This window comes from Bombyx mandarina, chromosome 13, assembly GCF_030267445.1.
Source record: "Bombyx mandarina strain Sakado chromosome 13, ASM3026744v2".
Classification (NCBI taxonomy): Eukaryota; Metazoa; Arthropoda; class Insecta; order Lepidoptera; family Bombycidae; genus Bombyx; species Bombyx mandarina.
The window spans coordinates 13,663,394-13,678,085 of NC_143220.1; the positions used below are offsets into that span (position 1 = coordinate 13,663,394).

Here is a 14,692-nt window from a genome sequence, read left to right on the forward strand (position 1 = left end):
AACACGATATTTGGAATTCAATGGCATTCACATTAAAATGACCCTTCCTAAACGGCTCGCTAAACCAGTAGCATTCATCCTATATAATTATGACGAAGCAATCACCGGTTTGAAGAATAGTTTGACCGTTGTTTTAAGACTAACTGCGAATTCAATGTAAAGTCTGAGCATTCAAATTCGAGATTCCGGTAACCGCTTTAGTTTAAATAGACTGAAGTATTCTGACATACTGCCCTGAGAAAACGTAGGTACCCTATTAAAATCACACTCCCTGAATAAATATATTAAACAAGTCGTTCTTTAATTTCTTAATAGGTTTAACGGTGAAATAAAACAAAACTTAATAACCTATACCATTATACTTTATTAAACACTTGAAAAACAATATGATTTATACTTAAAACGTAGTTACATATACAATATCACAATACTTATAGTCTTCAATACAAACCGATCACAATAACATGGAAATTTTGTGAAGGGATACTCTAACACAACGTTATACAATTTAAAACAATAAACTATTTCCATGAATTACAAATAAAAGGCAGATGATATTTTAAAGTACATTTTGCAAAAGGCATAATATATATTTTGGTCAGACAAACATGTAGACTAATTAAAATACTTTTAAAATACATACTTACAAAATAATGAAAGGCTGATCATTATAATCATTAAAAAGCTTGTTAAGTATTCTCGCCAATAACGTTCGTTGCTTCTATCATATTATTATCACGTCCGTACAGAATATTTTTTTGATGAGAGATTTATGTGCGATTTCATAGAGATCAATCCTGCGCGACGGCTGACATCTAACAAAAAAACCATTGTTGAAAAATAATTTAAAACCCCTTACCTACTTTTCGGTAAAATCCAATACACCTTGTAACAATGATTTTATATAGAAATACCAAATTATGATTTTATATAGAAATACCAAATTCATATTTACTTTTTTTTTTGTAACTGAATGTATCTTTAAGCACGTTTAGTTTCTTTTCTTTCTAATTATTTACTAACCTTTTTAAATTGATTATAATTGAACTTTTTTTCAGGGGAGATCTATTATTATGGTCATATTCCCTGGAACTAAGTAATATGGAGATAGAAGAACATTTTGGACACGCACCAAACAACGATAGAAATAATATTGGCCGACTAAACATACCTTATTTTTTTTTCTTCTTTTAAATTAGTATTATATTCTTCAAATTAGTTGAAGAAGGAGATGCAATATACATGATCACTGTTTCCCAAACAATGAGTCTGTCTGACCTCATTCCGAAACTATACAAAATTACAATACATGCATGGCTGTGTGCAAAAAAATAAGAAAAAATATGTACACAAATTATATTTATACAAGTGTTAAATCATGGATACTTTGACAATACAAAAAAAATAAACTCAATAATATAATTAAAATTTGATATTTCGGATAAAATATTTACTTTATTACTATCGTCTTCCTGGGTGTCAATGGTGATTAAAATCGTTTCTTGTATAGTCAAATATGGTGACGACATTTTGTAAAACTACTACTAATCTGATTAATATACGTTACATGACATTTTTCACTACGGAAAGCAGTTAAGGCGTTCTTTAATCAAAACAAAACTTACTATTAGAGACTGTAGAAATACGTGAGGTAATTAAAAAACTAAGGGCAATAATACTGTAAGCAAGGAAGAAAGTTAATAAAAATCTTCATTTAATAGATTTTCAAAAGAGTTCTGCTCTTGATATACCTAAATCAAGAGCAGAACTATTAAATAATATAAATAATACATAAGAATACATATATAAGAATATATTACAACATTAGCAGTTATTGTATATACAATTTAAATGTTATAATTTTGTGTAACTGCGACAAGACGGTATTTAGAGTGAAATATTTTTTTAAATAATTAGTATTTTAGTTTTATAAACAATGATTGGGACCATATCAACCACGGACATTTAGCTCCACATTAGTATTCATTAGTGTTATGGTTACCAGAGACTGACAAACATACTTATATCCGTTTAAATATATACATACACAGATAATAAACGACCAAAGAGCAAACAAACCTGTTCATCACACGAATGTTGGCCCAATGTGGGAATCGAACCCACGACCCTCGGCGCAAAGGTCAGGGGCGCTAATAACTACACCACCGAGTCAGTCTAGTTTTAAACTACGATTTATTTAAAAGAAAAACTAAATTAATACAGCATTCGAAAATAGCTTTGAACGGATGTAAAAAACTCATCTCTAATAGCGATTAAATAACGCCTTAATATTACTAGTTTTTTTTATTATAATTATTTTATCCTCAAAGTGTTCGAAAAAACGTTAATTTATTCCATTCGAAATAACGATATTTAATCAGGTTGCAATAATATATTTGTCTTTTTCACGGTACCAGTTTCGTGAGACAATAATGTTAATAATATTAGTACATTCTTTTTTTTATTTGATTAACCGACGCAAGATTTCCATGCGAGGCCACCACACGCCATCGCTCCTATTAAGTAAACCGCCAATGCTGCTATGGACACCAATATGACATACATTTTGATATTCTTCCAGAATAGAGAGCGTTGAAGTGTGCGAGAAGTAGCGCGATACGACACTGACTGTAAAATAATTAAATATGAGGAATTAGAAAAATTAAATCGAATTGCGAGACTATGGCGTTCAATTTTGCTGGTACCGATTTAACAATCAACCACGTTGACAGAATAACATCGTGTTCTAGAATGAAGCCCGCTAAAGGTTTTATTTTTCGTAAGTACTGATAATGGGGACGTATTAGTACACGTGTGTCGGCGTGCTCTAAAATAAATATACAGCATAATTTTGATACTTGAACATTGTGTCGCAAGTTGGATGGCGAGATATACGTTGCGATGTCTACGGGCTCGATGAGCAACTGTGAGCTTTTGAACTGCGAGTTCATCGACCTAACAAGAGCAATAAAAATCAGATCAAATATGCATATTATCGACAAAAGAAGCTGAAATATTCGTTTAATAATGTAATGCAAAAGTCAGTCGCGTCAATACATTTACGGCCATTAGCACTTTAGAATTCACATTAAAAAAAAAAGTTGAATTCGTGATGGTCACGAAAAAATTAATAAAAAATAGATTAAAACAAAGCTACCATCATCAAAACGTACGAAAATGCTGATCTAATTTAATTATCGATAGGCTAACTAATTTAAATTCTCTTAAAATAATGTTACGTTTATTTTAAACGAGTATAAACCTGTTTTTATGTGGCCATCCTATTTCTGTAGATGCTAATGTTTTACAAGTCTAAATACGTACTAAGTCATAAACGCTCCCGTACCGAAACACGCTAAATGGAACACGTATTACGTGAAGAAATATAAGTAAGAAAATCTTATCACACCATCGTTTGAAACCGTTTAAATAATTATTTAGACTGTATAAAAGGTGCCTTGTCTCAATTGTCAGAGGGTAGTTTGATCAAACTGAATGTAATATTTTTCCACATAAAAATATATGGACACAATCAAATTATTGGATAATTCCTGCTTGACGCAGACGTGTTTTAATTGTGCTCATTCATAACTTTGCAAATTATTATTTTTCTATTTATTAATCCTTCTAAAAAACCTATATTTGGGATGCTTCAAATCAAATGATAAAGAATCTATATAAATAAAATACATTTCATATCTTCGAGATGAAGAATTTTATACTTACACTAGTGGCTAAGTTATCAGCTTTGTTCACAAGCAGTTCTAGCTTTTCTCCACGCATTGCCATGTTATCTGCACAAGTAATGAGATATTAATTAAGTAGATAACCAAAACTCATAACTCAAGATGTGTGATGGCATTCACATTGTGATATGTAAGGGCTGCAATACACACTTAATACAATGTGGGCCGTGAACTCATTCACAGCTCTGGAGAAATAAAAAGGTAACAGTGAATTATAGTTTATTCCAATTCTTGAGGATGTAGAAATGTCTCGTTTTTTTTCACTAAGTCATGATTTTTTATCAATTTAATGTAAATTTATTCATTTACCAAGTTGTTAAAATAATCTGATCAGGTATTCAAATGATTTAAAATGTAATTTGTATTCTTACAACACAAGTGTATAGCTACACATATGGACATTAAGTCCTATTAAGGGTTTTTCATTAATTCTTTTTGTAGGACCGATTAGTATTGACAGATAAAATTAACCATGCCATACAATAGTGATCACACATACAAAGAAAGATGTCAATTTTACCTAGAATATTTGTTTGATACTATTAATGATTGGTGACTACTGCTTATTTTATTGATATCGATATTGATATATATCAGCACTGTCCCACCCTCCAAACCAGGAGGTATGATTGTGTGGCAGATATGGGCAGGATAATGGTACCTGCCTGTGCAGCCTTACAATATGCCATACTACTACCAATACATTCCAGCTGGCGACAACAATGTGCTTATTTATGGTACTCAGATAATGCTATTAGCCAATTTCTAATGATTCAGTTAATCACCTTCTATAACAACCATAGTATAAAATGGAGCTATTATATTATATTCCAACATCACACTACCAACCTAAATTCAGGCAATTCAGTTACATTCTAAATCAATAATTATATGAAATTTTATCCTGAAAAGTCAATAAAAACATATTCAGAGGTAGCAGTTTAAAGTATTGATAAGAGTTGATAAGCCTTGTTGACTCATTTGAATCTGTTATCAATACTAGAAAAACAATGTTTTATTTATAATTAATGGTTTGCAATGATTATAGATCTAATATTTACACAGATAATGATCATTTTTAATGAGCACTCCTTGCAAACACTATAATTTTAGGTTAGGAACCATATTTGATTTGACAAAGAGAGCAAATAGTTTTTTTTAAAACATACAATGCATAATGTTATTGTATTAATTATAAATCAATTTCAATAAGCAGAAAGACAAATACTTACCAATATTTTTAACCATTATATTTTTTAATTCATCTAATTCTCCATGAACTCTCGAAATGTTGTCCAAGTCTCGAGATTCACTGTAATGTTTCATCTCAGTGGCAAGAACCCGACCAAATTCACTGTTCATGGCGTAAGGTATTGCTGTCTGTGCGGTGTCAGCAAATGCTGTAGTGAATCTTCTTTTTATCTCATTAAGAAATAAGAACGCTCTCGAACGTTGGAATTTCTGAAGGAAAGAGAAGTTATAATTTATGCCCATACCAATTATTTTACTGTTATTACTCGTAAGATACTTACATCGTCAGTGATGCAGAAATAAACCAATTTGTTCTCTGCTATGTAATGGAATAGATAATTTCCGTGAGAATATGTCAACTTATCGTCGTGGGGCGGAATCTTCGATAAAATCTGCTCTGCGACTTCAGTGAAATTACCCTGACAAGTTGCATATTTAGCGAGGACTACAGTGCCTCTAGCCACAATACTGAATAATATAGGCATTGTGAATAATCGCGTAAACGACACAAAGAACACAATGTTACCAAATCACTATTTACAACGCACACCTTCTTTAGGTAATGGAATAAAATGTTGGATAAATATTTATTCAAACTAGAAAATAATTATCGGGCAATGACCGTGACAGAAAATATTAGGTATAAATTGATTTTCTTGAAATGAATTCGGTATGTTTATGGTATACCTATTTACTGAAAATATGAAATTTTAATCACTCACTAAAACAGAGAACAACACAAAACACACTACATTAGTGTATAATCTATGCACCCATCATGACACTTTTTCTCCTATTTTTAACTATGGCAATTAGCGCCTTGGACTGCATTGCTGCCAGTGTCGAGCTTATAAAATCCGATTCGAGATATGTATCGAGATATCGAGTTAATGCTATTCTTGCGGATCGCTTGGAACCTCTAGATCTGCGGAGGAACTTCGCTTCCCTCCGAATTCTGTACCGTGTGTTCCATGGGGAGTGCTCTGAGGAATTGTTTGAGATCATTCCATCATCTCGTTTTTACCATCGCGCCGCCCGCCACCGGAGTAGAGTTCATCCATGCTACCTGGAGTCACTGCGTTCATCCCCAGTGCGGTTCCAGAGATCTTTTTTGCCAAGTGCCATCCTGCTTTGGAATGAGCTCCCCCCTCCACGGTGTTTCCCGAGCGCTATGACTTGTCCCTCTTCAAACGAGGCTTGTGGAGAGTATTTAACCACTCACCATCAGATGGGCTGTATGCTCGCCCGCCAACAAGGACAATAAAAAATAAAAAACTTATTAATAAACACAATCTATAATATATATATCATACAAATATCTGCTATATGAAAAATGAAATGAAGCGAAATGAGATGAAGTTGATCAATTAGAGACTTTACTTAATTGGGATAAATAAAATTAAATGAAACGACATGAAATAAAGACCAGAACCAGCCTACCGGGTTACAACAACACAGCGGTGCGCTAGTACTGGTAAGCCACTGCACGACCTCGGACTCGTCACGTCACTCTCTCATCCAACTATTTTTTTCTACTACTAATATTTTTATAAACATAACTTATGTTAAAAAACAATATACATACGAAAAAGTAAATGATGTGCAATATAATTGATCGAAGTACTTGATTTCCTCCCGGATTAGGAGGGGAATCTCACACCCTCATACCCTGGGCCAGGAAGGTCAAGTACCTGGGCATCACGATGCATCCATGACATTCCACCCACATATAAAATCAGTCCGTGACCATGCCGCATTTATTCTCGAAACGCATTACTGCTTCACGGCTCAAATAGGCGGGGTGGTGTTGCCTACCCGTGCGGACTCAGAAGAGGTCCTACCACCAGTAATTACGCAAATTATAATTTTGCGGTTTGATTTTTATTACACGATGTTATTCCTTCACCGTGGAAGTCAATCGTGAACATTTGTTAAGTACATATTTCATTAGAAAAATTGGTACCCGCCTGCGAGATTCGAACACCGTTGCATCGCTAAATACGATTGCACCGGACGTCTTATCCTTTAGGCCACGACTTCAGCTCTTAACACTAGGAGCAGGCTTAGGGACCCCGGTAACCGTACTAGTTGAACTCGACAAAGAGTTCGAAATGCACCCTAATCCATGCATCTCGCCGGATCTTCTCAGCGGGTCGCGTATTCCGATTCGGTAGTAGATTCATACGCAAAGCAGCTGCTCTTGAGTTGCTAGGTCTCCTTCGGAGGCGCCCGGGTAGCTGTTAGCAAATCGTACCCCTCCTGGTTTAGCCTTTGCTCGCCCACCTGCCCTGGTGAAACCGAAAAGGCCTCCGGGCCACCAGTAATCCATCAATCATAAAAAAATATCAAAGTACAGAAGTAAAGTAAGAGAGGAGTCTGGACCAGGGATGTACAATTTTTTTTGGCCCAACCACGAGTGCTACGCTGCAAAGCCGAAATGAACGTTTGGGACTCATCAGAGGATATGGATGAATAATATTTTTCTAAGATAAATTTGTAAAATGGGTAATACAGTTAAATATAATAAACACATATTATAAAAAAAAAGTATACTTTCAATAACCTCTATTATGTTATAAAATCTTGTATAAACTAATCAACAATTATTACTACATAACATGTTTACCAATAGCAATAAATTACACCTTAATATTATATTATTATAATATTAAATTTTATTACACAATTCATCATAGAATGTAATCATGTGTATGTATGTTAGTACATATTCCCTGCGAATTAATCTCCCTCAACTGATTGCATCAACTAATACAAGCACACCATGCATCTAATTTTTTAGCCCCAACTATTTTAATTAAAAGGTCAGATAAACATTGTTATAATAGTGCATTGAAACTAAGTCTTCTACTCCTTTATAAGTTTCTTGATGTGCATAAGCGCTTGACATGTAATAATATTGTGATCAAAATACCATCATACAAAATTACTTACATATTCTGTATTAAACAAAATAAATGTTATGTAACATTTTTATAATAAATAATTAACCTAGATCACATATTAATACTACTATTTTGAATAACACAAGATATGTCTTTGACATAAAAGTATTGATTCAATAATAATATTAACCATATATTTTTACATTATTGCCCTGCTTATTTCATAATTTATAACAATTTTATTAATCAAAATAATCATCAATGTCTATATCTGGATTCAAGATATCATCACCAAATGGTGATAAATCAATTTGGTCTAGAATCAGGTTCTCACACATTTCTTCAAGATCAGTTTCGCCTATTAAAATTGCTCCTTGTAGCTTTCCATCTTTTAATACAAACTTAATGTATTCAACATTAGGAGTAGTTCGAAGAAGAATTTCATAATCAGTGCCTAGGCCTTGTCCATTGTATTTTCCTAATAAAATAACTCTATAACCAAACAGTTTTGTGCAATGGGTAAACAATTCAAAACAGAAATCTTGTAAAACTTCTTGATTTGTTATTCTACCATGCATTGCTTTGGCAGCCATTCCAGCCATTTGTCTGGCTTGAGTCCAGAGACGTAATTGAAACCAGTGTGGGGCATGTTCCCATGCAGCTGATGCAACATCGCCTGCAGCAAATACATTTTTTATACTAGTCTCTTGAAATTCATTAACTGCCAATCCTCCATCCTGACCTTTCTCTGGAACTTTATCCCATGTAAAGTTGACAGATGGTTCCACCCCAGTTGCAGATATTAAAAAATCACACTCAACAAGCTGAGAATTTGTTAGTTGTACACGTAATGGATATTCATTCTTATTATCCTCTAATACTGATTCTACTTCAGCTTTATATACTATTTCGAGTTCTTGGACCCCTCTGTCAGACTTAATGTTTTCAAGTTTCCTATACCAATCTGGACCAAGTGCAGCAGATTTTAAATTTTTATTTAAAGATACCAGAGTGTCTTCTTCAGAGTAAATATGCCTCCTTAAAATTGTATTTTGATTTTTTCTTTCATTCTCATTTTTAAAGGTTTCTTGAAAAAACTCAGCAGCACCTGGATCAATAAATGTCGCTGAAATATAGTCATCTCTAATCACCCACACCTTTTCTATACCCGAAGTAGCATGAACTATTTCTGATGCAATACCTCCATTTCCAACTATAACCATTCTACGGCCTGTCTTCAATTTTTGTTGAAAGTCTTTCACAGATTCTGTATCTCTGATGCCCAGTACTCTTTTGCTATTTTTGGAATCTGAAATTAGTCTTGGTATCCCTCCAGTACAAATACAAATTACGTCATATTGTATATGAACACCTTTGTCTGTCAAAGCTTTCTGCTTTTCAGTATCAAGATGTTTTAGTGAATCATATATAATTTTTAAATTCGGATGGATCTTTTGCAAGGAGGTGGCCTCTGTTTCATTCACGTCAAAGTTCACTATAGTCTTAGCAAAAAAGGTAACGTTACTAACATTTTTCACAAGTGTTGATGCTGTTACTAGTACCAAGGTTTTTTCAGGATGCAAGATCGCAAGAGTTTCTACGCAAGTAACTCCAGCAATACCACCGCCAACTATTAAATATGTAGTATTAATCTCCGACATTGTACCGTTTTTGTCTATTTTTTGTAAGTGACATGAATGGAATTAATAGCTTATCGAAATCGAGCTAACTTAATACTATCTCGTATTATCTAATAATTATTTTAATTTGTGTGTGTATATCTAAATTAACTTTATTTATGACATATGTTTATGACAGTTTTACCGGTACTTGTTCCATTTTTTCAACTGGAAAGGCGAAGGTGTGATACCATACATCGTAAATTTTTTTAAGGGATTTAAGATCTGGTAATTAAGACTTTTAAGTCAATACACCCTAGTCTTTTATTTAATCCATAGATTATACACTTAATATAATTATTTAATCTATTCTCTTTCATGAAAAACGGAGCGAAATGAAATGAGGTTAATTAATTTATAACATTAAGCAAATGAAGTGAAATTAAATGAAACGACACGATATGAGATGAAATATAGTCTGAGTAAAATGGTGGTTATTTACTGAGACTTTTTCCAATGAAATAGGAAAATCTTGAGAAGCGTAACAGGGTAAGCGTAACACAGTCACATCCAGTAACTGTGTTACACTTACCCCCATTTGGCACTTTGACATATACTATATAGATAATAAGCCACCGTTATTCCACACTTAAACCTGAAGAAATAATAAATTAACAAAATAAAACAATTCACACAATTTTACTCCTCGCGTTCCCGCCAAGTCCTTTAAGTACGGTACATATTCAACATTTTTTTTATTTGTCTGCTCCATTGCGCTGGCAAAAAGAAGAAGGCGTACAAATTTAAAATAATAAATCAAAGTCAAAGCCATATCTACGTGAAAGGATGTTCTGAGATAAAATGAAATAGAATGAATAAAAGAGATAAGACAACACCATAGACATTAAATAACCTCTACTGGAAGTTACACTTAACCAGATTAGATATTTAATTAATCAAACGAACTTTACAGCAACCTTCGTGGATTAATTAGGTTAAAATTAGTAAATATTCCAAATATATGTATCCTAAAAGATATTAAGATTTTCCAAAAAAAAAAATACACCAAAGCTACACTATTTGGTCTGACTTTTGAATTCTTTATAAGATATATGAGCTACGTCTCCTTTGCCTATTCTATTAAATGACCCATAACATTCTCTTTGGAAAGAATACGAAATCAATGTAAAACAAAGTCAACTACCTACTTACATAGGTACCTACCTACAAACAATATGTAGAAAAACAAGCAAAAAATAAATAATAAAAAAGGAAAAAACTATGAAGTAGATACTTTATTTGTGCAAGTAAAATGCTAATGAAAAACCTGTTAACAAAATGTTGTGGATGTTAATATGTGGTGTTCCACTAGTTTACGTTTTGATTTGGTATTTTCCAATATTATGGAGCCTAATTTATTTGTTATTGTTAGCTATCTTAATAATATTAAGTGTATTCACTCTTAGTTTATGGGGGCATATTGCATTGTCATCACCTTATCATATACCACCGTTTTTGATAGAAAGAATTGAAAAGGAAGTTCGACAATTTGAAGAAGCACTGAAGGTAAAAATATATGTATATAATTTTTTTTAAATGCTACTTTCTTATTTAAGATTAAAATCTTCTAAATAAATAAAAATTCTTAAAAAGTAAGTAATGGCGTGATTAAAATTAACAAAATAATTTTATTTGACAATTTTAAAACATTGTGAAGTATATCCTAACTAACTGTGAATTATATCCACTATTATTTTTTTAATAATATATACAAGCTCTAAATGGTATTTCTTGTAAATTTACACACCATATCTAAAATTACAGGAAGATCAGGCAAATTGGCCTCAATCCATGAAAAAATCTCATCTGCCAGTCATATTCGGAAGAACTGTAGACAGTCAATTGCAGCTTCTCATTGATTACATATTGAGAGATTTTGTAACTCGATGGCTGAAAGAATTGGCACATAAACCTGAACCAGTCATAGACAAGTTCAAGGAGCATATTTGGGGAGGTATACAAAATTTATATGAAAGGCTATCAAGGGTTGATGCTGAAAAATTACTGGCTAATGATATGGTGATGAAGATAACTCAACATTTTGAAAGGATAAGAATTGCAAGAAGTTGTGCGTAAGTATTGATTTTGCGTTCATTTTCTGCTAAAACTTTTAGAAAACATACTTGCAGTACTTTCTTTTACTTAGAATACAATTTGAATTAAATAAGTATAAACATATAAGATTCACAACATTTTCTATTACAAATTAATATCAGTGTTCATATATTTTCAGACTAGAATTGAATCAAGCACCTGTTTTTGCTCTAGCACCCCATCTGACATCTTTCGAAACAGAACAACATTATTTGAGGCAGATCAGTGAACTTATTATCATGTTTTTGTTGCCGAGATGCTATTCTTTGGCACCAGGATGCCATCTCATGAGGGAAATACTTGCCTGCAAGAGTATGTGAATATTTGAATTAAATCTTGTACTTTTACTTTGTTGATTACTATAAAAATTCAATTATATTCTTACATAATCTAAATACTAATTATAATTAAGCTAGATGAATTAAGATTTAAGCAGAAAAGGTGAATATTCCTAAAATAGGATGGCCTACTATAAAAAAACTTTAAAATGTATGTAATTATTATTATTTTATGTAAATAATAATATTTAAAATCACAAAATAATATCTATATTCAAAAACAATTTGTCAACCAATTAATTTTTTTTTTTCACATAGCTGAGTATGGACCTTTGTGTCTTTTTCAGTTTTACAACCAGCTATAGATCTTGTAACAGAACCAGATTATATAAATCAGAAAATTATTCAATATTTGGAAGCACAAAAAGAAGTTAACGCCATGCATATAAGGACTCATGAATATGCAAAAACGTTTGAGGACTACATACGTCTCATTAATAGTTGCAATAATGTTGACACGCTGAAACGGTTACGGTAGGTTGATTAAATTGCATTTACTAATCACACCACCAATCGAAGTGATGACCACAACCACTCTGCCAAGAGTGCATACCACTGAGAAGAAGAAAGAATCACACCTTCTAAAACGGTTTCTATTACTCTAAAATTGCCAACTATTCAACAATTATTCTAATTTTGGTCATTCACAACTTCATCAATTGCATTTTGATTTTAAGGTATGATATAGTAACACAAATAATGCAAGCAACAACGCTCCAAAACGTGAAACGAGCAAAAGGAATTGACCTAGATGCAATAGAAAAAAGTAATACACAACACAACATAAGTCGGCAACAAATAACCGATGCTAAGAAACTTCAGAGGTACATAAATCAACTTACAATAGCGAAAGCGGAGTGTGAAACTGCACTTAGGAAAATGGGCTGGGATGGTGCATTTCCTACATTTGAGACAGATAGCAAGGTAATGGGAAGTTTTATCATAATTTAGTATTTTCGAAAGTTTTCAAAGCAGTTTATTTGGATTCATTTATAAATGTTATAGGACTTATTTTGAATAATTTGTCTTGAACAATTGATAAGTTTATTGAATGATGCAACATTTGATTGCAGACGCTACCTTTGCACAAAGTCATGGACAGCGTGACGGGGCGCCGGTATTTGTCGATGTTCTTAGAAAAAATGTGTTCTCAAGGCCTAGTTGGCTTTTGGACGTCAGTGGAAGACCTGCGGCACAGCCCCAGGAGCAGCTGGCATCAGCTCGGTGCCGAGATATTTTATACTTACATAAGATCGCCTAGTGCGGAAATTAAAGTCGATAAGGTAAACTAGATTGAATATTCTGAAAAACAGAATTTATTTACAATTTTACTGTATGGAAGTTATGTACTTAATTGTTACCAAATAATATCCCTTTTTTTTCAAGAAATCAATCAAGTTATGTCCAGTAGAATTTCATGATGCTTTTTTACATTATTTTTTTCATTCAATTTATATTGTAGCTTAAAAAGAGAAACCGATTGTTGTTTCTATCTTATATCTTTATATTTATAGTGAATAAACTTAGTATAATAAATAGTGTAGTGTACATATAGTATAGGAGGATAATCTTTGTAATGTGTGTGTGTGTGTGTGCGATATGTAAGATGAATAGACAACAACTGCTTATAAGTTAACAGTATGTTTGTTTAGATTTGGGAAAAACTTTTTGTCAAATCATAATTGTGTAATCTATTAATGCAGGTAGGGAGTTTTGTGAACTTGTACGATTAACTGCTGCATGAGGTCAACGGCTGTAAAATATATATATATTTTTTTATTTTATTGCTTAGATGGGTGAACGAGCTCACAGCCCACCTGGTGTTAAGTGGTTACTGGAGCCCATAGACATCTACAACCTAAATGCGCCACCCACCTTGAGACATAAGTTCTAAGGTCTCAGGTATAGTTACAACGGCTGCCCCACCATTCAAACCGAAACGCATTACTGCTTCACGGCAGAAATAAGTAGGGTGGTGGTATCTACCCGCGCGGACTCTCAAGAGGTCCTACCACCAGTATAAATGAAGATTTGGTCCTCATGTCTCAAGGCAACCACTTCGTTAGGGCTTAGGATCATCGTAACTGATATATCCAGTGGACTTGTCTATTTTAGGACACTAGAAAGCGAATGGAATCTTTTCTGCTGGGCGACAAGGGACCAGATGTATTTTATGAAGTGCAAGAGACCGTTCTTGATACGATACAAGACAAATATTATCATTCGTTCTTAATGAGTGAGGAATATAAAGCATTGATCGCTGAACTTGCAACAGAAGAAAATAGCAAAGGTAACGTGTTTTTAACCATAATTGATGGTTCAAATAGTTAAATGAAGATATCTCAACCAAATTCAAGTTTGATGGCAGTCATAGCAAATGAGAGAGATTTAAGTATAGTATTTACAAAAAAAAAAAATACATTACGTAAATATGCCGCTAAGAAGCATTTTCCGGAAACCTACATCAAAATTAGTCATAGTATAAAGCAGTTGTTAACATTAAAAAAGATGTATAAAAGTTAAGGCAAAGTGTGTAAGTAGAAAGAAAAAAATCGTTTATCATTGCAGATTACGTAATGTAGGTATATCGTCATCATATTTTTTTATTATTGAATAACTACCTCCTACCCCCAATAAAAAAATAAACGAATACACTTGTCATCATCGTCACGAATGGATCT

General features: G+C 32.8%; 3 protein-coding genes across 3 annotated transcripts in view; 1 reads left to right on the forward strand and 2 right to left on the reverse strand.

Moving 5' to 3' along the window:
- Positions 1 to 340: 340 nt before the first annotated feature.
- Vamp7 (Vesicle-associated membrane protein 7) lies at positions 341 to 5,777 on the reverse strand. Its single transcript, XM_089732412.1, has 4 exons — positions 5,279 to 5,777; positions 4,979 to 5,207; positions 3,727 to 3,794; positions 341 to 2,628 (listed from the first exon to the last, which is right to left on the reverse strand). Exons 1-4 carry the CDS (start codon positions 5,480 to 5,482, stop codon positions 2,470 to 2,472), a joined length of 660 nt encoding a protein of 219 aa, XP_089588538.1. The 5' UTR covers positions 5,483 to 5,777; the 3' UTR covers positions 341 to 2,469.
- Positions 5,778 to 7,531: 1,754 nt separating this feature from the next.
- Pyroxd1 (pyridine nucleotide-disulfide oxidoreductase domain 1) lies at positions 7,532 to 9,708 on the reverse strand. Its single transcript, XM_028172788.2, has one exon. It carries the CDS (start codon positions 9,559 to 9,561, stop codon positions 8,143 to 8,145), a length of 1,419 nt encoding a protein of 472 aa, XP_028028589.2. The 5' UTR covers positions 9,562 to 9,708; the 3' UTR covers positions 7,532 to 8,142.
- Positions 9,709 to 10,666: 958 nt separating this feature from the next.
- The window catches only part of snz (sorting nexin snazarus), a 28,703-nt gene continuing 24,677 nt past the window's right edge, over positions 10,667 to 14,692 (forward strand). The window contains exons 1-7 of the mRNA XM_028172751.2: positions 10,667 to 11,085; positions 11,344 to 11,651; positions 11,813 to 11,985; positions 12,299 to 12,485; positions 12,689 to 12,935; positions 13,085 to 13,294; positions 14,127 to 14,301. Coding sequence (XP_028028552.2) covers positions 10,858 to 11,085; positions 11,344 to 11,651; positions 11,813 to 11,985; positions 12,299 to 12,485; positions 12,689 to 12,935; positions 13,085 to 13,294; positions 14,127 to 14,301 — 1,528 coding nt within the window. The 5' untranslated portion in view covers positions 10,667 to 10,857. The remainder of the gene's footprint in view (positions 11,086 to 11,343; positions 11,652 to 11,812; positions 11,986 to 12,298; positions 12,486 to 12,688; positions 12,936 to 13,084; positions 13,295 to 14,126; positions 14,302 to 14,692) is intronic.